This window comes from Cryptotermes secundus, unplaced genomic scaffold, assembly GCF_002891405.2.
Source record: "Cryptotermes secundus unplaced genomic scaffold, Csec_1.0 scaffold680, whole genome shotgun sequence".
Taxonomy (NCBI): domain Eukaryota; kingdom Metazoa; phylum Arthropoda; class Insecta; order Blattodea; family Kalotermitidae; genus Cryptotermes; species Cryptotermes secundus.
In genome coordinates this window covers 33,147-45,388 of record NW_019731231.1, presented here as the reverse complement: position 1 = coordinate 45,388, position 12,242 = coordinate 33,147, and the positions used below count along the sequence as shown (strand labels likewise).

At 35.7% G+C, this 12,242-nt stretch overlaps 1 protein-coding gene across 8 annotated transcripts in view; it reads right to left on the bottom strand.

Annotated features, from left to right (window-relative positions):
* The window catches only part of LOC111866593 (mitogen-activated protein kinase kinase kinase kinase 5), a 74,606-nt gene that overhangs the window by 36,815 nt on the left and 25,549 nt on the right, over positions 1 to 12,242 (bottom strand). For 3 of the 8 annotated variants that reach the window (XM_023855697.2, XM_023855695.2, XM_023855694.2), the window contains 2 exons: positions 6,983 to 7,105; positions 850 to 888 (listed from right to left, as the gene is read on the bottom strand). The exons of 2 other annotated variants lie outside the window; for them this stretch is intronic. In XM_023855697.2, the coding sequence (XP_023711465.1) occupies positions 850 to 888; positions 6,983 to 7,105 (162 nt within the window). The remainder of the gene's footprint in view (positions 1 to 849; positions 889 to 6,982; positions 7,106 to 12,242) is intronic. 3 more of the 8 variants (XM_023855696.2, XM_023855699.2, XM_033752344.1) reach the window with 2 other exon arrangements.

The following is a 12,242-nucleotide window of genomic DNA, read 5'->3' as shown; positions in this document are numbered from 1 at the left end:
TCTTCCCCCAGCACTATACAGCCTTGCAACTGGAAGTGTGGTGAACTAATCTATAAAAAAAAAGTGTTTCCTAACCCCCAGTAAATGTAACCTCAACTTGAAATGTATGGATTCAAAATAATTCAAGAGCTAGATTAAAAGGTTGGTCCTGGAAGAAACTGTATTTCTCCAAGTCACATATACCTCAAAGTAACAAATTAAGTGCAAACACTGTCACCCAAGAAATAATGCACACTGTGTAGTCTCCTACAAATGCAGACATAACAGGTATGTAAAGATAAGACTGGGACCCTACACAAAGTTAGAACATATTCATTACAATTATAAAATATAATTTTTTCAACTATTACACAAACAATTTTGCACTGGAACTTTCATTCCTTCATTGATGTTGCAGAGAACTGGGAAGTAAAATGAGCCTAGCCTAATGATTCTTGTCAGGTGCCCAAATCAAAGATTTAATTTCACATGTATTATTTGCAATATATTAAAACACATTTTTCAGCCCTCCAATTAAATTTCAGTTGTAGTGTGCAATTTTTCCTGACCATAAAATGATCTGAATCGTTATTCAAATTGCAAAAGTTTGTGTCTGTGGCTTCTATTACTATGAATGATTCCAAATAATTACATTACATGACAACTGATATTCCACTGTCACTGAACTTTCATTTGGGAAGAACTACATCATGCCATACCTTGGTAAGCTTGTCATAAAGAAAAACTCTCCACATGTGAGTAAAGCACACATGCATACACATATACACACATCAAACATGTTAATTCTGAACAGATTTCATGCATGATTTGTTGCATATCGAATAAACTAAAAAAATGCGATTACAATACCTTAGCATAAGCTCTTCATCAATGTACTGCAAAAGACTCCTGTTGGTAAAAAAATACACAAAAATTCTAAGCACAGGGTTACAAAGAATTTAGGAACACATACTGTCAAAAAGCTAAGCATAAGATACAGAACTAAAAATAAATATGAGAAACTGATAAATAATATACCAATATCTGTACTTATTAAAATAATTTAAATGATTGATTCATCTAAGTACTAGCACTAATGGTTATCACAACTTAAGAATTATGTCACCTGAATGGTTTCAAATGTGACATATATCTAGCTTCTTACATATTACTGCATAAAGTTAATACTAGAAAGTTCATCAGTTTAGGAAAGCCAACTACAAGTACAACATATATTAACACAACATACAAAGAGTACTTTTCACAAACAATTTCAACAACTAAAGCATACTACCTTTCCTTCATAGTCTGCATTAATGGCAACTTTATGGTATCTATTTTATGACATGCTGCACAAACACCGCATTAGAAGAAATACCCATTACCGCAAACACATATTCTGGCGCCACCATTTAAAATTTAAAACCTTGAATGACATGTATACTATAAGTGAGGATCATCTAACTACCACGATCTTTTTGAATCATTCGCCTGAAGATATACAAGTGAAAATAAATCAGAAACTTTGCTATGATCATAGTTTTGATAGATGAATTAAATTCACTGTTATGAACTTGCATTCTATAACTTGGTTTTGTACTTAATTGGGTGTTCATATTACTCAAGCAATCTTTCTTATAAATTAAATTACAACCAATTTTAAAGCAGTATAATCTATTATGTTTCAGACTAAAAGTAATATTAGTCTAGAAACAATGTCATGGCCAGGAACTGTGAAAATCTACCTCTTCAGCAGGTTTCACAAATACAATAGTGCTGTGTGTGTTTATCCAAATGTGCAACCAATACAGAAATGAAATATATTTAAAAATATAACAAAAACTTATGGGCACAACTTATTACATCTACTTCCTTACAGATGTTTGATACTTCTTTCTTTCTTTCTTTCTTTCGCATAATTTTCACCAGTACAAATTCTGACTGTTAATGTCAGCCATAACCACAGGGATTTCAGCTACTGTAATATTTGTAACAGTGTCAGCATGTAAACAATATTTCACAAAAAATTTTATGGGTATGTTAATGATCTATCGGTACACAAATTTTCACATGTGTAGTTTCAAAGGTTATCACTTTCAAACAAAAAGGTAGATATAATATGTGCAGTAATACCTCCTTACTGTCATGCATTCTACAGAAAAATTATCTCAGTAAGATTTGCATATTTCTTCTAAGATCTACTGCCACAATAAAATTTCAGTACCATATATTACATAACTCCCACTTTACAGTTTGCATACCTACTTAGCCGGTATTACTATCACTGAAAATCAGAATACAAAAAGGTGGGGTATACATTGGCATGATCTTCAAACCAAGCNTATTCTGATGTTTCTAGTTTTGGTTTGAGACATCATTAGTTCTGATCTACACAGCAAGCTATTTTGATTCCTATTCTAATAAAAATAATTTAACATGCCAAAAATTATAAAGAAAGTACTAATCTGTTACTGAGCTAAATTCATCATTATAATTTGTTGTATAAGAGTATAATTGTGAGTTTTATTTATTCTTTCATACTGTTCTTCCTCTGTCCTTAAGTACTGTGTCAGTAAATTATTAGAATAAATCTAACAGAAGATGATTCACAATACTGAAGCCCAGTATTGTTACAACATAAGCATAATAGAAAAACCTATCACAACTTTCAATAAAAGCTTTGCTGTATCTGTGATACCTGCAAAAGTGAACTCCAGAAATTCCCAGCCATTCAAAAAATAACTCAATTTTCCACAATTAACAAGATTTTATATAGCTGCACAGGTGAAGAATGAACTGCCATTAAAATAATAAATGATCTATATGCAGCAAATAACAGAAGGCATTCCCCGGGGGGGGGGGCTATTCCTCATACATTTTAATACAAGAACTATACAACAAAATATATGAGAATCACATTTCTACAGTTTCATTATTTTATTGCTTTAACTCATACCAAGCTGATGCAAACAAGAAAAATATACATGCTAAACACATGACAGGGCTTAAAATAAAACAATTTTTTGTAGAATTAGTTGACAAACTTGAGGAAATGAAAACTTTATACGCGAAAATTACACAAGCTTGCATCACAATCATGCAACACACTCCATGCTTTTGAAAATACTCAAGATAAAGTATAGTGAAGAATAAATATTTTGCTCTCTTCAATGGGGTTGGGGTGTGGAAGGATACAATTATTTAATGAAAGGACGAAAATTATATGTTCATTTGACCAATATAATGAAACAGCAATTCAAAACACTTGCACCATTAGAAACAGCTTTCCAACAATGATGTATGAAAGCTGGAAACTACGGCACAGCTCAAAAAAATATAAACTAATTATCTAAATCAAAAATCTCTCTTCTAAGTATATGTTCACCATACAAACTAGAACATGCCTTGCCAATGCCTGTAATTACCTTAGGCCACAGAAAAAGAAATGCACAAGATTCATAAATCAAATCCAGTAAAATTACTGATAATAGCTTCACTGCAGTAGGATGCTGTAGCTTGTTTTCACTGTCAAAACAATTACTAACATCCATACTTAAGAGAGACAACAGAGGTAGGGCTACCACAACAGTGCAACTTATTTTTCTGACATAGCTTGTATAGTAAAATATGAAGCTGAGCATTTTATTCATAATTTTGAATGCCTGTTTTCACAAACAAATATCAAATAATTTTATACAATAATATATTTGCATTCTTATTTAAAAACTAACTGAATTTGAACAGTACAGCTGTAAAACTTCCAACAGAAGCCATTTATATAAGCAAAAATATTTTTTAATTAAAACACCAAAATTTTTATTACTAGACACAAACTTTGCTGGTGCCTAATGAGGTTCAACTTAAAAGGCTGGTCTAATGGCAATACTCTAGACTTGTATTCAGGATATTCTCTGTTCAAATCTCAGCCAGGTCACTGTCTATTCTGACTATGGTGTTTCCTGGTTTTCTTCAGTCTCTGCAGGCTAATGCTAGGATAGTGCCTTTATCTGGCCATGACCACCATGACTTCCATATTTAGGAACATTCTTGAAAATTCTTGACGTTTGAATTGAATGAAGGTCTCCAAAACTAGCTGCCCATATGATATTAAACTAAAATATAATAATACATCTCACCGAAGCCTACAATCCATATTTAGGAACATTCTTGAAAATTCTTGACGTTTGAATTGAATGAAGGTCTCCAAAACTAGCTGCCCATATGATATTAAACTAAAATATAATAATACATCTCACCGAAGCCTACAATCCATATTTAGGAACATTCTTGAAAATTCTTGACGTTTGAATTGAATGAAGGTCTCCAAAACTAGCTGCCCATATGATATTAAACTAAAATATAATAATACATCTCACCGAAGCCTACAATTATATTTTAAAATTTTTCCATGTGCCAAATGTTCATACTTAAAAACACATTCCTTCATGCTCTTAAGTAAAGTAGAAGGCCTAACTGTTCTATCAAATTATATGCAAGTTGTCTATAAAAATGTTTCTACATCTATACTTTATTACCTTCAGAATCAGATGAAAGGAAATATTCTGCTCTCTCACTTTTATGAAATCATGCACACACACACATACACTCCATTCCCATTCCATTTCCCATATTTACATACTGAAAGGACACCATAAATTACGTATGTACATGTAACACATTATATCTTCAGTTTTAATTAACTTGTATAACCTCTGCCAGCAAACAGTACTGGTTTGCTTGATGGAAGCTTCATTAATATGGTTATGAGAATGGTGTCCATGTGCTAATTTAATATGTTAAACTTTACAACCTGTATAAACTAATATTTTCTTAAAAAACAAGGGTTAGCAGGATAACTAAAGCATCAACACCCACCCATATACTATCCAAAACTATACATTGTTAACCATAGTTCTACAAGTATGCCTTTAGAGAGACCACAGCAACACTAGGATTACAGACCAAAGTGGATTTACACTGTCTACAACACACTATATCAAATACAGACACAAAAGAATCTGCCCCTTACACTTGTTACTACATTAATACTATCACAAAAGACCAATTAATTTCAATATTTCCACTTGGCATTCAGTAACTGGAACTACAGCTTCACCAGCACAACATTTTCTCAGACAGGATTTTATTATGGGATATTAAGAATAATGGAACTGAAATAATGAGAATATGACAAACTGAAACGTTTAAATAAAATTGGGTGCTACGGCTGAAATATATATTTTATGCATTCTTTGAATAAAATGCTGATGATAAACAAACACTTGGGGAAAATGACAACACATCCATTGCCAATTAACCACACAGTTAAGTCTCCATGAATTTTTATGNAAGTATGGGCACTGGGGGGGGGGTTAATAAATTACACGAAACACAAATTTCATTAACATCTACATATCTACACGCACACATGCACACACACATATGTTTGTATGTTTAATTAAATAAAAGGGAGAAAACAATTTACTGTTATAAACAGTTTCATATCACTGTTGATTAACTGTAACTGTAACTGTAACTGTACGGTGTGGGCCAGATAGAGGACAGGCACTGCCTTCGGGCATCTGTGGCCATCACCAGACCTGATATCACTGCAGGGCTGTCTGACAGGAACCCCAGTCAGCTGTACGATGGGAAGTAATAATTCCAAAATATCGTTCTATAGAGGAGATATCCCATTTCCTGAGCTTGCTGAACAGTGAAATTTTCCCACACCAAGTGGACACAGTGAGGCACAGGATGGGGCAGAAGTAAAATGGCGATATTGGTTGAGGAAGTGGAGGCTTGTGCTGTGATATAGTTCCTGCATTTGCAAGGTAAGTCTACCAGGGAGACCCATGACCAGATGACGGCTGTGTATCAGGAAGGTGTACCATCATATGACACAGTGGTCAGGGTGAAGAGGCACTTTCACTGTGGACAGACAAACCTTGAAGATGAACCCCAAAGTGGAAGACAATCTCTCGCTGAGGAACCGGGAATTGTGGCACAGGAGGAAAGCTTTGATCCTATCCAACAGGCGCATAACTATCGAAGCTATTGTTCATGAGGTCTGCATTGGCCATGGGTCGGTTTTCAGCACCATCCATGATGAGTTACACATGACAAAGGTCACTGTGCATTGGGTGCCACAATTGTTGACACCAGTTCAAAAACAGCAATGGATAGATGTGGCAAAGAAACTTTTGCAGTTGTGTCACCATGAATAGGTGGAATTTTTTGACAGTCTGATCATGATGGATGAATGCTGGGTCTATCATTATGACCCTGAAACAAAGGAAATGAGCAAGAAGTGGAAACATACAGACTCACTGCCACCAAAGAAGGCCATCTCCCAGCTGACATCAGGAATGGTGATGTTGAGCATGTTCTGGGATTGGTGGGGTGTCATCATGATTGACAACACGCAAAAGGGGGGCCACCATCACTGGCGAGTATTACCGGAACCTCTAAGAAAATTACGGGAGGAAATCAAGTAAAAGCGACGTGGAAATTCTCCCCCATCTACCATATTCACCAGACCTGGCACCGAGCGACTTCTTCCTCTTTCCATAGCTAAAGAAGCTAAAGAAGCGATTCCAAGATGATGATGATGATGATGATGATGATGACTTCCTAAACAGTCAGAATACTGGAAGGCACAAATCACTGCTACTGCTGCCTTACATTAAAATCTTTAAGAGACTTTAAAAAATGTTCACACAGACCAGGATCTCTCTTGCAGACAAAGAGGTTTGCATATACTGCATCATATGTTCTATCAGTGATCATGTCCATAAAGGCCAGTGATAAGATAAGTTTACTTTTACAGCATATATACTATCTACAATGTAGCCAATGTAAATCCACTTTCATTTAGTTTCATTAAAAATATCAATCACCAAACTCCCCTATTACTATGTTACACTAGAAAACTCTGTGTTAGGAAAAATACTGCATGATGCAGGTGGCACACCCAAACAGGGCAATGTTGTTTCCTGCCTACCTTAGAGACATTCTATAGATGGCTGTCCCAGTAAGACGTGGTTTGCAGGAATGCATCAAGTGTTCCTGACACTCCTTCTCACAATTTAAGTAGCTAGCACATTGCTGAGGAGTGCTGGGTCTTCTTAATGCAACAGTAGGTAACAATATTGAGAATAACACTACAGCCAAATATTACGACTTCTAGCATCCTGAATACAAACACTACCCTCCATATCAAGGAACACCGGTGAACAACAACAGATAACTGTGATGAAGATATGTCACATTCTGTATTTCTGTCTATTTTAATTAATCATGTAATCATATAATGCTTCACACATATCAACAAAATGCATATCTATGAACATATGTCTTGTGGGGTTTCATTGCTGTAAACAGTGGAGTTGATTCTATTAGTAAGATTTCCATCACAAACTGTATTTCTTACAGGTATTAATAAAACCTGGAATGACTATCACATTTCATGAATATGTACCTACAACTGATAATGTAAAAATTAAAATTATAAAATTAAAAGCAAATTACCACACCTGTACACTTAGCACAGCCAGCTGATTTAGTTATGGAAGAAAGCTGTCTTCTGGGATGTGGCGCCGTGTAGAAATTGTGTTAACCGACGTTTCGGAGGAATGTATCGCCTCCATCTTCAGGGTAGAAGACTGTTGCATCTGCTCTGCTGGTTTGCTCACGGATTTCTTCGTCTTCTACCCTGAAGATGGAGGTGATACGTTCTTCCGAAACGTCGGTTAACACAATTTCTACATGGTGCCACATCCAAGAGGATGGCTTTCTTCATAGTCACCACCATGAAAACCTCAAATCTTACATGATTTAATTACTGTTCAGTTTTTACTTCTGCCTCAGGTATATCACAGCAGCAGCATTATCAATAATTACAGCCACACAACGTGCTAGCTGAAGCTAACAACAGTTACAGTTGCGAAGAGCAATATTACAACCAGAAATGTTCCTAAAACTGAAAACAATAATAAACTCACTCCATGGAGCAGATACCTTCTTGAGAAGCTAATAGTGTATCAGCTAGTCAAGAAATTCCTCACCTAACTACTACTGTTCCCACAACAGCCTGCCACAGGATTGTGTCAGAAGGAAAATTAATCTAGGTCACATCTTCACAACCTGTTTAAGATCCACCTTCCTCACATCTAAAACCATACTATATGTCATCACACCCCAGAAGACAACAGACTTAACCTTCACCACTGAAAGAATTTCTAATCTTTTCTTTTGTTTCACTTAATACAGTACTGTTATGTAACTATGAAGCCCGTTTCTTTATGTAAAATGACAGAAAACCTAGAATTTGATGCGTGTCCACGCATGCACATATACTGAAAACAAAACCCATATGATCTCTATTTAAGGACTAAGGAAACGGGCACTCAAAGTATTATACTTGAGATTACTCTCAAGAAGAACTGCTGCTGACATTTATTCTTGTCAAATCATCACTGTAATAGGCGGTCATTACCTCTTCCATTTTAAACACAACCCAGACTTATCATCACACAGAAGAGGATCCAAGCAGGATTATTAAGAATATAATTTACATTTCTCACTCTAATATACACATGGATTTTTAAAAATAACAACAGGTTCTAATATCAAATAGGATAAACAACATTGAAGCAGATCCTACATAAAAACTAGAGATACACACGAACACACAATCAACTGTTATAATACCTTATTCACTCACATAATTGTTAGCACTTGCATGATGATCACATCATAGTTTCATGGCCAAATATTCAAGTTTTCCCACATAACTGCATTACATTATACTGCTATATTTCAACTGACACATTATGTTTATACTGGTATAATTTGTATCATGCATTATGTTTCTGGCTATGTTTCAACTGACATATTACATCAGCCTTGCTATAATTACTACTTTCTTCAAACAACGGTAAAATTTAACTCTGGTGTCTTTGTTTTGTATTTAGTGTCATATTCTGTACCATTTTATCCACACACATATAAAAAGCATCACCAAGTTCTTCTGTTTATGGGTGATGCTGAGGATGCAAATATGGCACAGAAATAGTATAGAGGTGTCCCAGGAAGAAGCAGCCAAAGTGAGGAAAGTTATTAATTGGTATTTTTGAATAGCAAATGTCATATAAACATGTTTCCTATTTTCAACAGGTATGGGGTTGTGGGCATTTTCAGTATAATTATAAAATCAGGTTCTGTACAGATGTAAATTATTATAAAGTTGTTTATTTACATTATATTAATTGTATCTACATGTGTTCAAACTAGGTACCTTCAACTTTCAGTATACTTTAAAGACTGATGTATCAGTGAATCAATGCCCCTTATTTGTACTGCAGCATCAAAAGTTCTACAAAACAGTGCATCTCTCAGATTAGTTTCCTTTCCACACACCAATGTTTTCACATGAAGATTTTGGTGGCCAGGCAACTGGACCCCTTTGACCAATATAATATTCAGGACAGGTCTCATGAAGACAGTCTGTCAACTGACGCGAGGATGAGCAAGTTCCATTATGTTGTATATACATATACTGAATCATCCAAGGAACATCTAAGTGGACTGACAGTTTATTTTGTAAATGGTCTGTGTAAATTTGTGCCATAATATGACCTTCAAAAGATAAGGTCTGATGAAACAGTTAAAAAAGATGTAGCACCTCACATTCACTAAGTACTGGTGTTGAAAACTGCCTCCTGTAACTTTGTGAGGATTTACTTCCAACCATACATGTGAATTACACATGTTATTCACTCCGTCATAAGCAAACTAAGCTTCATCAGTAAATAAAATGATTCACCACAGTTCCAATTATTAATCCACAGGAAAAACTGTAACCATCAATTGCAGGCCATTAATTCCAAATGCTGAATACACTGTACATGACATGAACAGTCCTTAATTTAACATCCTCCACAATCAGGTCAGGAATATGAATGTGCAGATATCATTCTTGTGCTCAGATGTGGGATGCACTGAATCATCCGCATCTCCTTGGGGATGTTCTGACATTAAAATGCTATGAAATAGTCCCATCTCCCACAGATGTCTGTGAATACTGGTAAATATTTTTACCCGGAATTATTCTGCCTGGGAATTGTCATCAATATTCTACACCAGCAGCTCTTGCATTAATGTTGCAAAACCCATAACTGAAACACATATATCTATATACTCATTGTCTGAATACTGAAATGGCACGTAGATTCTAAAGAGTTCTGAAGATGGTGTAAAATACTCAGAAAAAATACTGGGTTTTTGGACTTTGTCCATTGTCCGGTATTCTAGAAACTAGAACACACAACGTTTTGGAAACTGGATTGAGGTCAGTTCTTTCTACGGGACACAGCAGGGCAGGTGTCTTCCCCTTTCCCTCACAGGAGGATGGAAATAGATCCGGTTTCTGAAATGTTATGTTATTTTAGTTTCTAGCATACCAGAAAATGGACGAAGTTCAAAAGCCAAGTAATTCTGAGTGAAATGGCATGTTTTGCAATATGGTTCTACATTACATAATACAGAATTGTAGTCTACAATATTAAACGCAAGTTAACAAAATGACATGCCTACAAACACTCTTGCTCAACATTGAACAAAAAAGATCACAGCGTAGCTGTAATTACAACATGAATGCACATGCAAGTTATTGCAATGTAGGTGCTTCAAGTGCACTGCTTTACAGAGTTCTTTCAATGACAATGTACTAAAGTCAAAGATGCACATTTTGAGCATGTCTGCCATCTTGAAATAATTTAATTTCATGTATTTCAGGTATGTCTTCTGCCATTTTTAATACTCTTTAATAAGCCATTACTCCTTACCAGCTAAGAACAGGACACATGTTCATATGACATTTCTTAATCAAAATGACTTAACGATACTCCCTCAATTCTGCCCCGTCCTCCTGGGACACTCNATTTCCACACCTTGTATATGTCACAGTCAAGTTTTGCATCATGTTAATTCTTTGTAAGAAAATCTCCAAGAAAATTACCAGGCAGCCCGAAATCAATCCTGGACATAGAATAGAATTACTTGACAGCATTCAGTTTGTGTGGGAGTTGTAAACTGTATCAGATATTTGTATAAAGAACATATATATAATGCTAGTTAGTTTATTACATTGCAGTCTGTTTCCTTATGAAGGGCTAGATACTTCTAATACTACTGCACTCCAGCCCTTCAACATCTCCTCTATGGCATTTCTTAACAAACTGCGGTAAAGCCCACCTATCCTTGCGTTACATACTTTGGGGACAACACAGTTGTATCACCCTGCCAGTAGAAGGCATATGTCTATATATCTGTCAGATTCTCTCACTTTGAGAAATGTTGGGTAAAATGGCCAGATGATGGGCTAAACTGCACCTCTACACCTAGCAGGGAATCCATAACGTAACTTCAACCTCCTGTCATCTTTCTGATATTGTGACATCTGTGTGCTTAATTGTAAAACACAAAAAATGTTGCTGCCAACCTCATAACTTGCACTAGACTATAACTTCCTCTGAAACTGGCATAAGAAGTGTCAGTATTGTGTAAGTAAATATAATATTTAGGCCGCGCCACAGCTCAAGTGGTTGTTAGTTGCTGGCTTCCCACCGCGGCGGCCCGGATTCAATCCCACATCTGGTCAAGTGGGATTTGTGGTGAACAGGTTTCTTCCAAGGACTTCGGTATCCCCTGCCAATCTTCATAACACCAACTGCTCCAAAATCACCCTCACCTATCATCTGGGGCTGGTAAAATAGGCCAGAAGTGGCTGCAGTACAAGGGACTTAGTCCCACCCCACTAGCAATAAAAAAAATTAGTTCCAGAGGTCGGCGGAAGCAACAGTGACATTTAGCGGCATTGAACATCACAACGAATATTTTGGAATAAACACACTAATGAGCATGAGCTCTCTACAAACTGTTGTGCTTGGCATGTGTACGTCATACACAACTGTATCTAGTGGGAACAATTTTATTAGCAAATTAATGTGTAGACACAGGCCAGGCTAAAACTGATATACATAATAAATATAATTAGTAAGACAAAAATGTCATGATGCATACATTTTTGTATGGGAGTTGAAGTAGGAGAACAACAGTTACCACATATGATACTTGACCTTCTGCCTAGAGTATTAGAAATACCATTATGTAAAACTTTTCTATACTACACATATACCCAGAAGAACAGAATGTACCCAACTTTTATGTTTAAAACTAATTTATATCACACCCATACAGAA